Genomic DNA, 18,191 nt, shown 5'->3' with positions numbered 1-18,191 from the left:
AAACAAATTCTATGGTATCTCAGCAGTAACACTCACTCAAAATTATTATTAATACACAGTAAAATAGACTTTTTCGAGCAAGCGTTGACGGAATGGGGGTAAAATAATTCAATCCAACTCACGAGATCAAAAACATTTATCTTTTACTACATCTCCCAATGTCTCAACCTGGCAGGGTGTTACATATGCTAAATGATATTTGGGCAAAACACAATGGAATGGACACCACCACCTCGACCTCGCAACAATTTTCTTCTGGGTTCGTTGACAAGCATCCAATTCCAATTTCCAAGTTTAAATAGCAAGAGAAAGTATACAAATATGGAACAATTCAATATTCTTTTTATCTTTCGTTTATTTCTCAGTGCAAGTTAGATACATTAAATGTTTCCTCCAAAATCAAAATCCTCCTACATTAACATAATACATGTATGACAAAATTGTAATCCATCAAAAGTTAGCTTGTCGTTCGTTTGGTTCATCTGACTAAACTCTTTAACACTTCTTCGGATCAGGTCCAGCAATCACACTGGCCGTGGCTGCCAGGTGGGTTAATTACTCACGTAGGAGAAGGGCCTCGGAGGGTTTTTCAATATAAAGGTGCTGCCGCTTCTGCTTCCCAAGCTTCATGAAAATACCCCAAGGCCAAGGGGCAGTAAAAATGACCCGGGATTTTGACCAATAGAACCATAGCCTCATATATATTTTTTTTTCTTTTAACCCAAAGCCAACGGTCAACAGAATCTACTGTAATTGATTCCAAGATAAATCATCTCATTGTGGTGCCTGCAACCGAGACGACCAAAAAGGTCCTGCAAAACAGATCATGACAGTTGTGACTGGATAGATAGAATCACGCTAAGTCCTGCATCGAACTGGGAAAAGCACTAAGAGAGTCCTAGGATTGGACAACAAACCAAACCTTTTAACTTCCAAGAAAATATTTCTTGTAATTTTCTTCTATCTAATACGTAATTTTAAAGATGAATTAGGGTATGGGAGTCGTGATGTACCCAAAAATCTTCAGAAGCTTGCGTTAAACTTTTGCCAAGTGTGCTTCAACAAGAGAAGAATTGAGGTCTTCTCGAGACTGTGATCTCCTACTCTGAAGACGCATCTGACTTCTGTGAGGGGACCAGAATGAGCCCATGCTACTATTGTCAAATTGCATTTGACCCAAACTTCCTGAGGAATAACTATGCGAGACCCTGCTGCCAGTTGCCGGATACAGGGAAGAAGATTCAGCGAGCTGGATGCCGCTGCCACTGAAACCGTGTCCCGAGCCAAAAGGTCTCTGTTGGGCATCTGCAACTGTCGGACTTAGTGGCATCTTAACTCTTCCATCCCCTGGAAAACCAGAATTTTACATTGGCTAAAAGAGCATTTGAACAAAATAATCACATCAACAATATAAAATTTAATTAAAGGGAATAATAAGTAACCCAAAAAGGAAGGTGATGGAAGACACAGGGAGAGCTGAGTGTACATGCAAGCAATTTCAGCGATGTCTTGGGTATTCGTAACTGCCCTCCTCTTTTCAAAAATTAAGGCTTGTGATTGTTGTCATTGCTCTCCACTTCTCCCACATTCTTCCAGATCATAAAAAGCCATCCTCAGTTAGATGGTTTTGGCTTTTTTCTTTGTTCTTCTTTTTTGTCCTTTCCATTTCTGATAGGAAACTTAGTCGGGACTCAAATTCAAGGATGCTTTGAAGGCTAAGCTGCTTGGTTTCTCAGAATATAAACAGCCTAAAATGATCCTTTTTTTTTTTTTTTGCTGTTGTTATTTGTGGGTGGGTGCGGGGGTGGGTTGCATGAGTGCTAGTAGTTCCAACAATGTCATTGATCTTTGTAATTTCTGTCATCTTTTTCCACATTCTTTTACATCATAAGAAGGTATAATCACTTAGATGGTTTCAGGAGTTTTTATTCCCTTTTTCTTTTCCCTTCCATTTCTGACAACTAACTTATTCGAGAGCAAAACTTTCAAGAATCTTCTTTGTGCTTTCTGAGCCTCCTGCTTTGCAGTTTCTCTTACCCATATTGTAATAAGTATCAACAAGCTCAGGGGGGCTCCTTCATTAGCTTTATTTTACAGTCAGTTTGAAACACTCAATAAGCAAGTGAATGAACTCAGGTATTATACGAAGTGTGTCACAGTTCTGTCATTTATGTTATCTAGGTAACACAAACTTAATTACAAAAGGCATATGACAATTAAATCTTTTGCCAAGTTGGTGCAAAAATGTTACAATATCATTAAAACCTTTAATCATCAGTGAATACAATAACAGATATACTATCTGAAGCACTAGCAGCGATTTTCTTATCAGGAAAAAGGAAGTTAAATTTTAAAACACTAGGAGGTCCTCTATATGTACTAAAATGCATCAAATTAATACATTATTTTGTTGAGATTTAGTTAGACCTGTGGGATATGGTTCCTTTAACATTTGTAAGGTACAAGGGCTCAACTTTACCCAATTCAACAATACCTTAATCCCAATTACATAATCAACCATAAGCAAACCAATACCCTCCTTTAAGCAATGATCTCCTCTCTCAAACCAGCACTGATGTTCCCTTTGGTGTTACTCTTGTTCTTTGGCATCTTCAATTTTGATTATATAACCCTCCAAATCAATGATTACTAGGAAAATCATGATCCATGGAAGAGGGTTGGAGTTTGGCCAGTGTGAAATTGGCAACAAGATACATGCACCTAAACAGGCTTCCTTCTGCTATCTATATCCCACAGTTCATGATATTGCGACATCCATTCAGCATAAAAAAAAAAATGCCTCTAAAAGAGTACAATTATTTTGACACAGTAAACACTGTTAGTAGCAATGTTAAGGTTGTGACCAGAAGGTCCAGACTTCTAGTTATGGAAAAAACTTAATAGCAAAGTGGTGAGGTGCATACAAAGACAATCATCCCCTAACTCTCGCAATGAAAGCTAGGGAGTTTCTAATATTTGAAATAATGCCTCTCCTGTGAGGTAAGTCTGTTTTTTCATATTTGTATAACACCATTCTAAGCCGATTTGTCTTTAAATTTAGCACCTAGAACAAGCCCTAAATAAGTCAAAAGTAGGGAACCTACACTGCCACCAAAGTGGCAGAAAACAACTCTTGCTTGTCCACAGTGTCTAGTGACATAATTTCACAGTTGGCTCAATTAACTTGCAAACTAGACACCCTATCAAAACACAACACACATCTCAAAATCCATAAATCTCGAACCCTAGAATAAAAAAAGAGTATCATCCAAAAGAATGTGAGGCATGAATGTACAACAAAGCCCAAAAGCCAACCTGCCCTTTCTACTCTTTGCACCATTAGCCTGAAAGCTTCCATTACCTAAATGAAAAGGACAGGTAGGGTCCCCCTGTCCTGCCTCAACCCCCTACCCCATTAAAGAAAATACCGTTGGTCATGCTAAATTACTAATCAATGCGAAAAATCTTGTCTAGAAAATACAGGCACAAATCAAACTCTATTAGGCACCAAACCCCGATTCTTATCATATTAAGAACTAAAAAATCCCAATAAACATGATAATCAGAGAAAACAATTTTACCTGTAACTGTTCAAGAGAATCAAGATGTTCATTAGAGAATGTTAATGAAATGAGTTTTTACTTAGTCAATTGTTTTTCCTGTTTTTAAGGAATGTTAGTTGAAGGTTGTTTGATTTTCTTTTGAATAAATTTAAACTAAGGGATATTAGTTATAGAAGATTATGGATAGTGTTCTTCCAGATTTTAAGGAACGTTAGTTGGAATTTGTTTTGAATTTTTCTGGATATGATTTGTATAAAAGCAGAGGACGGCTATCAATAAATGCATGAAGGTGTTTTTTCCTCTAACTAACATATGGTATCAGAGCCGTAATTCTTGCGCGATCTGTGAGAGGGTGAGTGATCAATGGCTTCTACTAGTTTACCAGCTACAGGTCCTCCTCTGTTTACGGGGGGACAATTATCACATATGGGTGATAAAAATGAAGGCTTATCTAAAGGCTTTAAGCTTATGGGATGTAGTTGAAGATGGAGCTGATCCTCCTACACTTGGTCCTATTCCAACGTTGGCACAGATAAAGCTCATGAGGAGCTTAAGGCAAGAAAACCAAGGGCTCTTACCTGCATTCATTTCGCATTTTCAGATGTGATTTTCACTAGGATAATAGCCTGTGAGACACCTAAGGATGCATGGAAAAAATTGAAGGAAGAGTTTGAAGGCAGTGATAGGGTGAAGACTGTCAAACTCTTGAGACTTAAAAGGGAGTTTGAAATGTTGAAAATGAAGGATGAAGAACCAGTCAAAGATTACTCATCCAAGCGTCTTGAGCTTGTGAACAAGATAAGGTTGCTAGGAGAAGCATTTCCTGATGAAAGAGTGGTAGAGAAAATGATGATAAGCTTACCTGCAAAGTTTGAGTCCAAAATTTCAGCAATAGAAGAATCTTGTGACCTCAAAACATTGACAGTTGCTGAATTGATAAGCAAATTACAAACTCAAGAGCAAAGATCAATTATAAGGGATGGAGAGGTGACTGAAGGGGCATTTCAAGCCAAGCAAAAAGGAAGGCAATCTAAGGAGTGGAAGAAATATTCTGGTGACAAGTCAGGTAAAGAAAAGGCAGTTTGTAGTTCAAGAGAGTCTACAAACAAAGGAAAGTTTCCTCCCAGCAGGTTTTGTCAAAGGATGAATCATCTAGAAAAATATTGCTGGTTTAAGGACAAGCCACCTATCCAATGTAGATTTTGTAAGAAAATGGGTCATATAGAGAAGAATTGCAGAGTCAAGCAAAACCAGGGTCAAGAAAAACCATTTCAGAAAGCTAACTATACAAAGTTCACTAAAGCCAGCTTGTTCATGGTGTCTCAAAGTTCACAAATAGTAGGAAAGAAAATCTGGTTCATTGACAGTGGCTGTACAAGTCACATGTCAAGACCAAGGTGAAACTAGGCAATGGTGATGTGGTTGAAGCTCAAGGAAAGGGTTCAGTGGCAATGCAAACAAAAGAAGGTACCAAATACATACATGATGTTCTCTATATTCCATGCCTAGCCCAGAATTTGCTAAGTGTTGCTCAAATGCTTCAAAATAACTATTCACTGACATTTAAGGACAAATGTTGCTTTATTTATGATTCTGATGATGTGCTGATTGCTGAATTGCCTATGGTTGATAAAAGTTTTCCTTTGCATTGGAATTCTGTTGGTGAACGAGTTAATTTTGTGAAAGATGATGAGCCATGGTTATGGCATAAAAGATATGGACATTTTAACTTTGCTGCACTCACCAAATTGCACAGTCAAAGCTTAACTAAGGATTTTCCTGAAATCTTAATTCCTACTGCTGTTTGTGGCTCTTGTCAAATGGGAAAGCAGCATAGGCAGGCATTTGCTACTAGTTCTTCAGGGAGGGCCAAGGAAAAGCTTGAATTAATACACTTAGATGTCTGCGGGCCTATGAAAACTGAATCCTTGAGTAAGAACAGGTATTTTGTGTTGTTTATTGATGACCTAACTAGAATGACATGGGTATACTTTGTGAGTCACAAGTATTATCTGTGTTAAAAAAATTCAGAGTAATGGCAGAAGCGCAGAGTGGAAGTAAACTAAAGATCTTAAGGTCGTATAATGGCATGGAATATAATTCAAATGAGTTTATAAAATATTGTGATGATTTGGGAATTAATCATCAATTGACTCTAGGGTACACTCCTGAGCAGAATGGTGTGTCGGAGAGGAAAAATATGACAGTGGTTGAAATGGTGAGGTGCATGTTAAATGAAAAAGGGCTACCTCAAAAGTTTTGGGCAGAAGTAGTCTATTGTGAAGTTTATTTGCTGAATAGATTACCTACATCAACATTGGATGGTAAAACACCAGTGGAGGCTTGGAGTAGTGTATGACCTTCGGCAAAGCATTTGGGAGTTTTTGGCTCCATATGCTATATACACACACCTGCTGTCAAAAGAAGTAAGCTGGATCAGAAGTCAGAATTAGGAGTGTTCTTGGGTTAGGTTATGCTCCACAAGCTAAAGGTTACAGGCTTTATAACTTGCAAACTCAAAAGATCACCATCAGTAGAGATGTGGTCTTTGATGAAAATTCTTACTGGAATTGGGAGAAAAGGGTAGTTGGGCAGCATGCACCACAATCAGATACTTCGGCATTTCCAGCTGCCAATACTGAAGTTGAAAATTCAGATTTTGAAGTGGTGAGCCAAGATGAAAATTCAAGTGAAGATTCAGATGAGTTGTCTAGAAGAAGAACCATATCTATAGCTGAAATATATGAGAAGTGTAATGCTGTGTTTCCTCACCCAACTTCTTACACTCAAGCTGCAAGATCAAAAGGGTGGATTCAAGCCATGAATGAAGAAATGACAATGATTGAAAAGAATAAAACCTGGAAAACTAGTCAAAAGACCAGAGAAGAGAAATGTGATAGGGCTAAAATGGATTTATAGAACTAAAGTAAATCCAGATGGCTCAGTGAACAAGCTGAAGGCAAGGTTAGTTGTTAAGGGGTAGGCCCAAAAGCCTGGAATTGATTTTAGTGACACTTTTGCACCGGTTGCTAGGCATGACACAATAAGGTTTTTGATGGCTTTAGCAGCTAGATTGAAATGGAAGATTTTTCACCTTGATGTAAAGTCAGCTTTTTTAAATGGTGAATTGCAAGAGGAGATCTTTGTAGAGCAACCTGAGGGTTATGAAGTTTCTAGCACAGAAGAAATGGTATACAAGCTTCATAAAGCATTGTATGGGCTGAAACAAGCACCTAGGCCTTGGTACAGCAAGATAGATGCTTATCTCACTCATTGTGGTTTCAGGAGGAGTGAAAATGAAGCTACATTATATGTTAGAAAGGTGGAGAAAGAAAAGGTGCTAGTTGTATCACTTTATGTTGATGATTTGTTGGTAACGGGAAATGATGAATTGATGTTAAAAGAATTTAAGGGTGCGATGGAAAAAAAATTTGAGATGTCAGATTTGGGTGAGATGAAATATTTTCTAGGGATGGAAACTCTTCAAAGTTCAACTGGAATTTTCATTTCACAGGAAAAATATGCCCGTGATCTTCTTAAAAGATTCAAAATGGAAGGATGCAAAGTTGTTGCTACTCCATTGGTGCAAAATGAAAAGTTATCTAAGGAAGAAGGTAGAGAGAAAGCTAATCCTACTGTTTACAGGAGTTTAATTGGTAGCTTGTTGTATTTGACAGCTACCAGCAAGCCTGTTATCAAGATTTATGCAGTCTCCAGGCCAAGTTCACTTGGGAGTTGCAAAACGGGCATTGAGATACGTTGAAGGAAGTGCATATTATGGTATTTGGTATAGTTCAACAGAAAATGGCATGCTTAAAGGGTACTCTGACAGTGACTGGGCAGGGAGTATTGATGATATGAAGAGTACATCTGGTTATGTATTCTCATTGGGATCAGGTGTATTTTTCATGGAATTCAAAAAAACAAGATGTGGTTGCACAATCTTCTGCTGAGGCAGAGTATGTAGCAGCAGCAGGTGCTGCAAATCAGGCTATTTGGCTGAGGAAAATAATGGCTGATCTGGAGATGGATGTAAAAGAAGCTACTGTTATTAAGGTTGACAACAAGTCTGCAATTTCTATGGCTCAAAATCCGGTTCTTCATGGCAGGTCCAAACATATTAAGGTGAAGTTTCATGCTTTAAGGCAAGCTGAGCAAAATAAGGAAATCAAATTAGAGCACTGCAGTTCAGAGGCACAACTTGCTGATATTATGACTAAAGGATTACAAAACTCAAGGTTTGAAGATTTAAGGGCACAGTTAGGAGTCTTGCAGAAAAAACTCAAGGAGGAGTGTTAATGAAATGAGTTTTTACTTGGTCAATTGTTTTTCCTGTTTTTAAGGAATGCTAGTTGAAGGTTGTTTGATTTTCTTTTGAATAAATTTAAACTAAGCGATATTAGTTATAGAAGATTATGGATAGTGTTCTTCCAGATTTTAAGGAAGGCTAGTTGGAATTTGTTTTGAATTTTTCTGGATATGATTTGTATAAAAGCAGAGGATGGCTATCAATAAATGCATGAAGGTATTTTTTCCTCTAACTAACAGAGAATGTAGCCAAAGCAGTTTGGTGTCTCAATGAAGGGAATAGTAAATAACATGGGCGGGGGAAGATAGATAGGGAGGGAGGGGGATCAGTGTACATGCCAGCAATTTCAATAACTTCTTTTGATCCCTCATCTTTCTCCATATTCTTTTAGAAAGAGTCATTTCTGTTTTGGAAGGTTTCAGGGTTGTTTTTTTAATCCTGGTAGTGAAGAATAAAATAAAAAAGGGATTTGGATACTTCCTCCCCACTTCTTCCACATTCTTTCTATTTCTGATCCATAACTCAGAAACTCATTTAGGACTCAAACTCAAGGATGTTTATTAGGAATTTAGGAGTATTGCCTTAAGCTGCTTGGTATCCAAAAAGGGATTTAGATTGTAAGGAGATTGAAATACAAAAGATTGAATTTGAGACTAAATTTTCTAGAGACTCATATACAAAATGGACAGATGTTTAATCCATGAGGTTAGCAAAGTAAACGGCTCGTTAGCCAGAGAAACAAGGAAATTATGGATCCCCTAACAAGTCAAGAACTTGGCTACTAGATGTCTTAATAAGATATGTACAATCAGGGATTTGACCCATACATCAACAGCGGACCAATATTTTATGCACATTAGAGTAATTCCAACCACTAAAGCAAAACGATTTGGGATGAGGCCAACTTTTGCCTTGGACTTCATCCATGACAAACAAAATGTTGTGGTCCAAAATGCATGAAGGAGAATTGCAAAAACCAAGACAAACATAGAGGCCCAGATCTGGCTTTTGAGTTGGATATTACCTTACATCATCTAGCTTGTCAGCACACTCAGTATGAACACTTAAGACTCTTCATGTCAGAACAAGATATTATTCCCTTCCAAGGATGAGAGCCATACAACTTATCCATTCATAATTAGGCGGCCAAAAAAAATAAAAAATAGAAGCAACAACGGACATAATTTCATAATTGGGAAAATGTAATGCATCAACAAAACTCCCATAATGTTTTTTGCATAAGTAGCAGGTCATGCAGAAGAGTTTACCTGAATTTATAGGACTCCAAATCTGAAAACGGAAAGGCGTGAGGACAGAGGCAGATGATGCACTATTATGCTTGAAAAGGGGAAGATATGGTCTGCGGAACAATCGTGGCAGCGAATTGCCAATAAATGATAATGCACAAATTAAGAAAAGAAGTGAACCAAACAAAATGGCAAGAAGAATGACTGGGTTTATCCTCATCTGGAGTATTTCATATCTGTGAAGCTCTTTTCTGGCTGAAAATGCTTTCCCAGCTTCAACCAGGGACACCCCAAGAGTCCAAGTAATACTTCCAGAACCAATAATCAATTGGCTATCAGAAATGTGTAGGCCCTCTCTCAACAGGAACACAATATATGGCGCTCTAAAACAATACTGCTCTATAAAAGGCTGAGGTTTAACACTTTTCTTTGCAATGTCCCAAGATTTCTCGCAAAAACCATGACCCTTCTCTAACACATCATCAAGTGCCGCATCAGAACTCAAGTTAAAAAAGCGATACACCACAAAGAAACCAGACATTGCATAAAATTGACCATATGGACGAGGCTGATTATGAGTAAGAGCACAGGGCTGCAACTCACAATCGATTCCTGGACTTTGATCAGACCATTCAGACAAATTGACAGCAACTTTAGCAAGCTCCCTGCATTCTTCCCATTTTGGTGCACCAATGAGCTGGATGGTAATCCCAGGCTTTCCCCCTTTACCCAAAATTTTTGCACTGCTTGAAGGACTCCCACCTTCTTGGTAAGCTGAAGCACAATGAGAACAGAAATATTTATCCTTGTAACCAGATTGCAGGCAAGGGTGTTTGATCTCAATGTTTCCACTTGCTAGATCTACATTATTGGTTTTTGGAAGTTTCTTGAGAAGATAGAACACGGACTTGTCAAATGCATCATTCAAACCATACCCTGAGAGTGAATAGGCATTGAGATGATGGTTAACGGGACCAATGCTCAACTTTAAACTCGTCTCATTATGCAATTGCTCCTTACTCTCAAAAGTAACCTGCAAGGATGAACCACCTAAGTCAAGTGAACCAAATGTTGTTTTCTTTGGAATAGCTCCCAAAACCCTAGTGTGGTAGTTCAAAGCTATCCATCCATAGTATGCTTCCTCCGTGCCACTAATAGTTTTAACCCACTCTCTCCGACAAAAGAAAGGTGAGCTTTTTAAAATGGACCATGCATTATTAAGAAGCCATTGCGAGTCTGAAATTGGTAGCCTGCGCACCCCTGCTGTAGCATAAAGGAACAGAGAAGTGGTCTTATGTGCATGCTTCGGTATTTGCTTCTCAGCCCACCGAATTAGTGGCTGTATTGTTTTCCTCAAGCCAGAGACATTGTGCACCAATTTGTCAAACCCAGGTTCAGTCTCCATTCTGTTGTAAGCTCGCCCACTTTCTGAGCTAGGTTTTCTCTGGAGTGCTTCTGGTAGTGATCTCAAAAAAATAGGAAGACTGCCATTGTTATTGTAATTTACAGACACCTGATATACATAAACTCGAGTCCCAGTGCTACCACAATCCAGTACAACATAGTACTTGGAAGTTCCTTTAGACCAATTGGAATAATACAACTGTAACATATATATAAGAGAAGCAAATAACAGAAGGCAAACTAGAACCATGATAGTACGCATCCACTTCTTTCGTGCGCGAGGACTTCCTGATGGTGCCTTCTCCTTTGAAAAACTTGACGCACCACTTCCTCTATTATGTGAGAAATAACCCTGTTTTGCATTTTTCAAATCCCCATCAATTCCAGAGTTAAGATCACCTCCTTCTTGATCAAGATGGTGGTAAGTGGAAAAATCTTGGAGAGAAGATGAGAATCGCATACTATTCTTCTGTCCAGAGTTTGCAAAACCGTAGCCATGAACAGAATTTGTTGGAGGTGACAGTCCAGATGAGACATAGGGCAGAGTAGAAGACTTTGGGGACGATGAATGATTTATAGCAGCAGATACAAACTCTGCAATTTTACTAAACATCATGCCTGCGGGATATCACAGCTTGTGTACCATGTAAAATCTTGTTCCCGGAACCTGGATGCATATATGTGGAAACTTATTTCCAGTTATTACATGGTACAACAGAGTTCATACAAGGAAACAGATTAAATGATGAGCTATTCTCCACATTACATTCACTAAAATAGCACCAGTCCCTAGAAAATAGGTGTCACAAATCCTGCAGGAAGCATATGATGGAAACAATTAGGCAGAATACAAATGAAGTCAGCAAGTCTCCTTACATCATAAATAGAAAATGACCAACTTACATTTATTTGATCCATATGAAGCAAGAGAAAAAACTAATAATCTGTACAACTAAAAAATTTGAGATGATTTATCATATAAAGCTTTCCATTTTGAGAGTTGTATAACTCAAACTGGCAACGTATTATATCATTGACGATTTACATTTGAACACTTACCAGTAATCAGCTTAAATTTTGGTTGCTCAAAATAAGTGTATTGCTATTGCTATGTGGACAGTACAGAATCACTAACCACTTTTACCAAATATAACGGTTGCAATTTCTTGCCAAGTATTATGATACAAAAAGAGAGTAAGTTAATCTACTTTCAAAGTCCTAAATCTAATGTAGCAATAACTCCTAAGTGACGCACTGGTTCTTTCCTTCAACAATTTCAAAGCCTTTAACAAATGAATTGCAATTTACAACATAAATCACATGCACAACCTAAATTCTCAAAAGAGGGATTCTGTTTGGTGCATGTACTGTACCTTGCGGCCTTCTATAATGTTTGAGTCCACAACAAGGCATCCACAAAGGAATTAGAGATAAATAAGATTTTCATACAGAATACAATCTCTTGGAACTCTATAAAGAGGGAATTTTTGGAAGTTTTGAATTCCCCAACTTTAGTAGCACTCCTTTGGTCTGCCAAGAAATAAGAAACCTATGAAGATTATATGATTTGTGAAATGGTGAGAATAAGAAGATTTGTAGTGATGCAAAGGAGGGATGGAAAAATACAGGAGAGTCAAAAGGGGCTACAATTTCAAGGATCGAGACATTGGCATAAGGCAGTGAAGATATACTCTAGTTCAGTCATACTCTATTGACTGTCCCCCTAGAACTTGGTGAGAGAGACAAATAACAAGGAAGCTACAAATAAAGTTTGGAATTTAGAAAAAAATAAAAAACTATTAAAGCTTGGAGTATACCATTGATTTCAACTCTAGTCAGTCAAGATCATCAAATTGAGACATGTTTCTGGGGGACAATAGAGTTTGGAGCATTCCATTACAGGTACACAGGACAGAGTGAAAAAAAAAAAGACTTAACCCATTAAATTAATTACCATACTTAAAAATTATATTCTTGAGTAATTTTTGAGTCTAGGGCAAGTTTCCAATACTATCTTGTCTTGGTTGGACACGTATATGTTATTTGCATCATGATAGACAGTGCACTCACCCAGCAACAAATCCACTGCATGTATGGCATGAAAATACCGACTTTCTCCAATCTAGGAGAAGCCAGCATTAAGCATCAGGATTTTGTGGAAAAGGAGAATAAAATGCTGTTTTAGTATTATTAGACACATTGTGTGGTTGGTTGGAAATTGAAAACCTTTCTTCATAGATTGTACTAGATAAAGTTGGAAAGCACCCAAAACAAAAAAAGAACTCTTTGCAGGAATTTGCATTAAGAGTGATACATCAGGCGGGCAAGTAGGAAGAGAGACACTATAGGAGTTGAACGTGGGAAAATATTGGTTGTTTGTTGTTGGAAAAAAGTACCCTAATATGAATCAACCCCATATTTGAAAAGTTCTTCTTTGATATTGCAGAGTGTTAGACCAGACAAAAGTAGTCTAAATTTAATGATCTTCACTAGACTCATAATCAATCATTAGTCCACACTCTATTTTTCGCTTCACAGAACAAATCTCGGTTTAATGATCTTTACTAGAGTCAAAGTCAATCATTTACTCCAAACTTCATATGTTGCTTCCCTGTGTTCTGTCTCTCGCACCTACTTCATTTGTAATTCTAACTCAACTTCACTGGAACGAAGTCCCTCACCAACACCATCCTATTTTTCTGTATACGTGTTCTCTCTCTCTCTCTCTCTCTCTCTCTCTCTCTCTCTCTCCTAGAATTTCAAAATCATTAATTTATCCTCCCTATTCTAGTTGGCATAATGATTCCAAAATAAACACGATATCAAAATAGGCAATCTGGAATTTCAACTCTTCTCTGCATTAACCATACCCTGCCTACTTCAATGGACAACTGACTAAATCAACATCAAATAATATTCAAAAACCAATGCAGATATCCAAGTTACGAAGTAGAGCAATTCCCTTTTATTGCTTAATGGTCAAAGTCCCTAAAGCCACTTGTGTAATGCCAATGTCACCATCCATCAAGTTGCAACTCCTCCTGGCTCTCCTACATTTCTCTATCCCCCGTCCACATCTCTACAGATTTTCCCAGTACATATTTGGTATTGCCATGAAATTTGTATTGTCATAAGAATCACATCTATAAAAAGCACTTTTACAATGAAGAAGAGTAGATCGAGCATTTGGCCAAATCATCTTAGAAGCGTTTTTAGCATTATTATATGCATTTGGCCAGCAACTAGAAAACATGCTTTTTAACAAATAAATCCAGAAATGGCATTGACAAAATTGTTTTTGTAGTTAATACTCTTTGGATAAGAAAATGTTTTTAAATTTTTTTGATTAAATACTATCTTACCTATAAAATCTTTTTTTTTTTTTTGTGCAGTAAGTTATCATTTAGATTATTAAAACAATAAAAATTTTAAATTTAACAAAATAACATGAAATTTAATTAGAACTAATAGTGTAATTTTCAAATTCAACCATGTGCAAATTAGTATAATTTTGACTAAAAAAAAGTATTTTTACTTCATTGTAGAAGCTTCAAATTTCTACTTATGCTCCATGGGATTCAAAAGGCTTTGGTTGTGTAAAAATGCTTTTTAATTTTGGTCAAACACTACAAAAACATGTAAAAATATTTTTATTTTTAAAAAAACACTGTTTTGGATGGCCACTACTCAACCAAATAGAGGTTTATTATCACCATCTTACAAGTTATATGATCTTCACATGCTAGTAATTTTAGCTAGAATTCATATCAGGTTGCATCTTTCTTAAAATATCTTCATGTAAAGACCCTTGAACAGTTTTGACTTAAGAGAAGAGATTAGCTGTATCAGATTCTGGCTGACATGGTATCATAGTGGAGTAAATTTTGACAATTGATTGAGATCCCCCCCCCCCCTCCTCTCTCTCTGTGTTTATATACATATAATTTACAAGTGATATAGTTCCACATGATTTTGTATATACTGAATTCATTACTGGGACATTGAACAACGTCTCATGCATATTGACACCTTTTAAAAAGCAATTCACACGAAGTTGTTGATGGAGAGTGAAAATAGGCAAGGCTACACTTAATCAAAAGCATGAATTATGCAGTTGGATTAGATCATCGCCTTCCAGATCATGATAATCTGGGATTGTTATTTTATTATAACTACAACAGGAGTATTCAATCTATATTTGCTTCTATTCTTGCAGTTATGGAGGATTTTACATCACTATTCATAGTAATACTGATAACATGACTTCTGAGTAATTATGACTTTGGAATTAATGAGCTCTCTCTAGAAAAGTGTTATTTGGCTATGTAATTGTCTTTCACAAGATTCACTGATGCGTATAAAAGACCGAGTATATTAGGAACTGGTTGTTGAAGGAGCAGTAACAGGGTATGTCTATTGAAGAGTATTAACGAGTTCTATGATTTGACATTGGAATAATTGGAGATTGCTTCTACAGGGAAGAAGAATGATACATAAGCAATCTTTTTAAGCAGAGGTGGTTCACTGGCTTTGAAAAGCTTGAATGGCAATAATGATCAAAAGTTTAAGAGATCAAAGTAGAGCATTATCTCAATGGTTTCAAAGTCCAATTGTGACGAAAAAAATATGATGGCATTAAAAATGCTATTATGGCAAAAATTGGACTTGGAGTGAGTGTCATGTTATCATGAGGGTATCAGCCGTATCGCATGCCTAAGTTCCAAGATACAAAACAAAACCTGTGGAATGCTACTTCCCAATTGTTTATGGCAAAATATGTCAGCCTAAAATTAATAAAATTCATTCAAATTGTAATGTTTTGCTTCATGGTAATATGTTTAGAGGGGAGGCGAAAGTACAAAAGTAGCAAGGTAGGATCTTCTTCAGCTTATCATTTAATACTCTCAAATATTGATGAATATGGTCCCTTAGCCAACTTTAATTTCCTTGTCATGGATAGCATTAGTAGGGTTCACATAAAACCAGTTTGATTTTTACTTGGAAGAGAGTGTTTTGCCTAGAATCCAAGACCAACAAAATCTAAGTTTTGTCAAAGGTAGTATTAATAAGGTTCACGTAAAACTATAATTGGATTTCTACTTGGAAGATAGCATTTTTCCTAGAACTCTAGATTTTGATAGTCTTTTTGGAATATCAGAGAACAAATTCAGTTAAAATGCACTTTCAAACTCTTCCATTTCTTTTACAACTAATACTTTGTTGCACCATAATACTACTCTTCTTAATCTTGGTAGTATAAAATTCACTACTTGTATTCATTTTATCCAATTGCCTTGGCCTCGGCGGCGAGCACATAGTACGTCCAATCATCTGGTCACCTTTCAAAGACATTTAACAAGAACTTAGAGAAAACTATACTATTGTTTTCCTTCAGCAACCAGAATTATATGAAGCCTTCAAATAAAGCTGTCACGACACCAAAGGGCGGGCAAGGGCATGAATGTAATTAGTAGTTAGGGGGCAAGGCTGTGATTAGCCTGGTATTGTAATAAGCCATAATTGTACTAAACGGTTGCATCTCTAACAGCTTGTACCCTTGCAGTTACAACCATAAGGCGCCTATAAAAGGATAAGAGGCACCGAGGATGGGATTTATGCAATTGAATAGAACATAAATCTTTCCCTCCAAAATTCTCTCTCTCTCTCTTTTCCTCTCAATTCTCCCTCCTCCTCTCTCTCTCTCTCTCCAATTTAAATTCTACGGCTACTTAATTTTCCAAACTGCATAAGTCTCAAATCCGAGACTTATCATTTGGTATTAGAGTGGGACGTGCTCGAAGATTGAAGGTGATATCAACTTGAGCAAAATCAATGACGGAAGGCACACGTATAAAGCAATTGGAGACGCACATGGAGGCATTGGAGTTTGGAATGAACCAAACTCATGAACCGATCGCTCAGGGCAGGGAAGATCAAGCCACTGCCAGAGAAGCGATGCAACGAGAGTTAGAGAAGCACTGGGAAACCATCGATCAGTACAAACAGAGAATTGATAGCATATTCAATATGTTCTCTACCCTTCCACAATTCAAGTTGCCGCCTAAATTCCCACCCCAATCGAGGACGGATCCCAGTCATTCTGGCCACAAAATACTCCCACGACCTGACAGATTGGTTGAGCCAAATGAGTCGTTAGAGGCAGATATCGGAGCACCGGTAAGAGGTCTGAATTCTCACACTAATATCTCCACCCCTATGCCTCGTTTGGAGATTCCCTTGTTTAACTAATCCAAGTCGAGATGGTGGATTTGCTGGTGAGAGATTCTTTCAATTGTATAATGTGCCCGAGATGCAGAGGGTCACCATGGCAGCGACATATCTCAATGATATTGCCAACTCCCGGTATCAAGGGTGGATCAAGGCGAGGGAGGTGGAGGCTGGATGGAATGAGTTCGCAGAAGAGCTGTCTGTAAGGTTCGGGGAGAAGAACATGTCAGATGTGATTGAGGAGTTCAAGATGTTGAAGCAAACAAGAACGACGATTGACTACCAGGACAAGTTTGAAGAATTGAGGGCTCTTATGTGGAATGCACAACACTACCTTACGAAGCTGTATTTTGTATCAAATTTTGTGAGTGGCCTTAGAGGAGAATTACGATCTATGGTCAAAATGATCTTGCCTACCACCATAAGGCAGGCCACTGAGAAGGCCAAGCTTCAAGAACTGACGTTAGAGGCCATCTTTGGGAGGGGTAAGTCATGGCTTAGGAGAAATGTGAACCCTCCACAACCTATGGGGGTGAACACGAAGGGGATGAGTGCTGGATTAGCATCGGGACCCCCTAAGACAAATTACAATGGCATGAAGGGTACTACAATTGAGCAGACAAGGCAGATCGGGCTCTATTACAAATGTGGTGATAAGTATGGACCAGGCCATTAGTGCAAACGACAACTCGTGAAAATGGAAGGCAAGGAAGAGGAGGAGGATGAGGAAGAAGGGGAGGTCAATGAGGAAGACATGGAGTTGATAGGGGAGGCAGAGGTAGAAAATGAAGGAGGGAAGATATCTTTCCATGCATTGAAAGGAGAGTCGACGGTTAAAATAATAAAAGTCAAGGGGTAAGCTGGAAGGAGGAAGTTGATGGTCTTCATAGATAATGGCAATACACATAGCTTCCTCATTGAAGCTACTGCCACTAATCTACAGTGTGAGTTGGTGGCCACCACACCATTGTCTATCACAATGGCCAACGGTTACCGTATGTTTAGCCACTACAAATGCGCGGATTTCAAGTGGCTCATGCAAGGGTAGGAGTTCTTGATGGAAGTAAGGGTGTTGGAATTAAGGGGCTGTGATATAGAGTTGGAGGTGGACTGGATGAGGACCGTTAATCCTCTGACGTTTGACTTCAATAAGCTAGAGGTGACCATTAAGGTGGATAAGAAGCTAACATTGGTGGGAAGCCTAGAGACAGGGGAATGCAAAGTAATTATAAGGAAGAAATTACATAAGTTGCTTAAAAAGAGAAAGTTCCACATTTCCCAACTATTCTCCATTCAAGCTGTGGAAATGGAGGAAGAAGGTTACACGAGAACAAGGGGCAATGAGAAGCAGATAGTGGAACCTACACCATCTCAAGAAGAGGTAACCCCCTTGGGCACACTCAATAAACTTTTGATAGAGTTTAAGGAATTGTTTGTTGA

General features: G+C 37.9%; 1 protein-coding gene across 3 annotated transcripts in view; it reads right to left on the bottom strand.

The window, feature by feature from the left end:
- Positions 1-312: 312 nt before the first annotated feature.
- LOC127788417 (probable apyrase 7) overlaps positions 313-18,191 on the bottom strand; it is a 29,045-nt gene continuing 11,166 nt past the window's right edge. The window contains exons 2-5 of one of the 3 annotated variants that reach the window (XM_052316650.1): positions 11,290-11,335; positions 9,141-11,190; positions 1,014-1,347; positions 313-812 (exon numbers count right to left, since the gene is read on the bottom strand). In XM_052316650.1, the coding sequence (XP_052172610.1) occupies positions 1,037-1,347; positions 9,141-11,139 (2,310 nt within the window). In that variant the 5' untranslated portion in view covers positions 11,140-11,190; positions 11,290-11,335 and the 3' untranslated portion in view covers positions 313-812; positions 1,014-1,036. Of the gene's footprint in view, positions 813-1,013; positions 1,348-9,140; positions 11,336-18,191 lie in introns of all 3 variants that reach the window. The other 2 variants (XM_052316649.1, XM_052316651.1) reach the window with 2 other exon arrangements.

The sequence above is a fragment of the Diospyros lotus genome, chromosome 13 (assembly GCF_014633365.1).
Source record: "Diospyros lotus cultivar Yz01 chromosome 13, ASM1463336v1, whole genome shotgun sequence".
In the NCBI taxonomy this organism is placed as follows: Eukaryota; Viridiplantae; Streptophyta; class Magnoliopsida; order Ericales; family Ebenaceae; genus Diospyros; species Diospyros lotus.
Note: the sequence above shows the minus strand (reverse complement) of the source record. Positions and strands in the feature narration are given on the sequence as shown.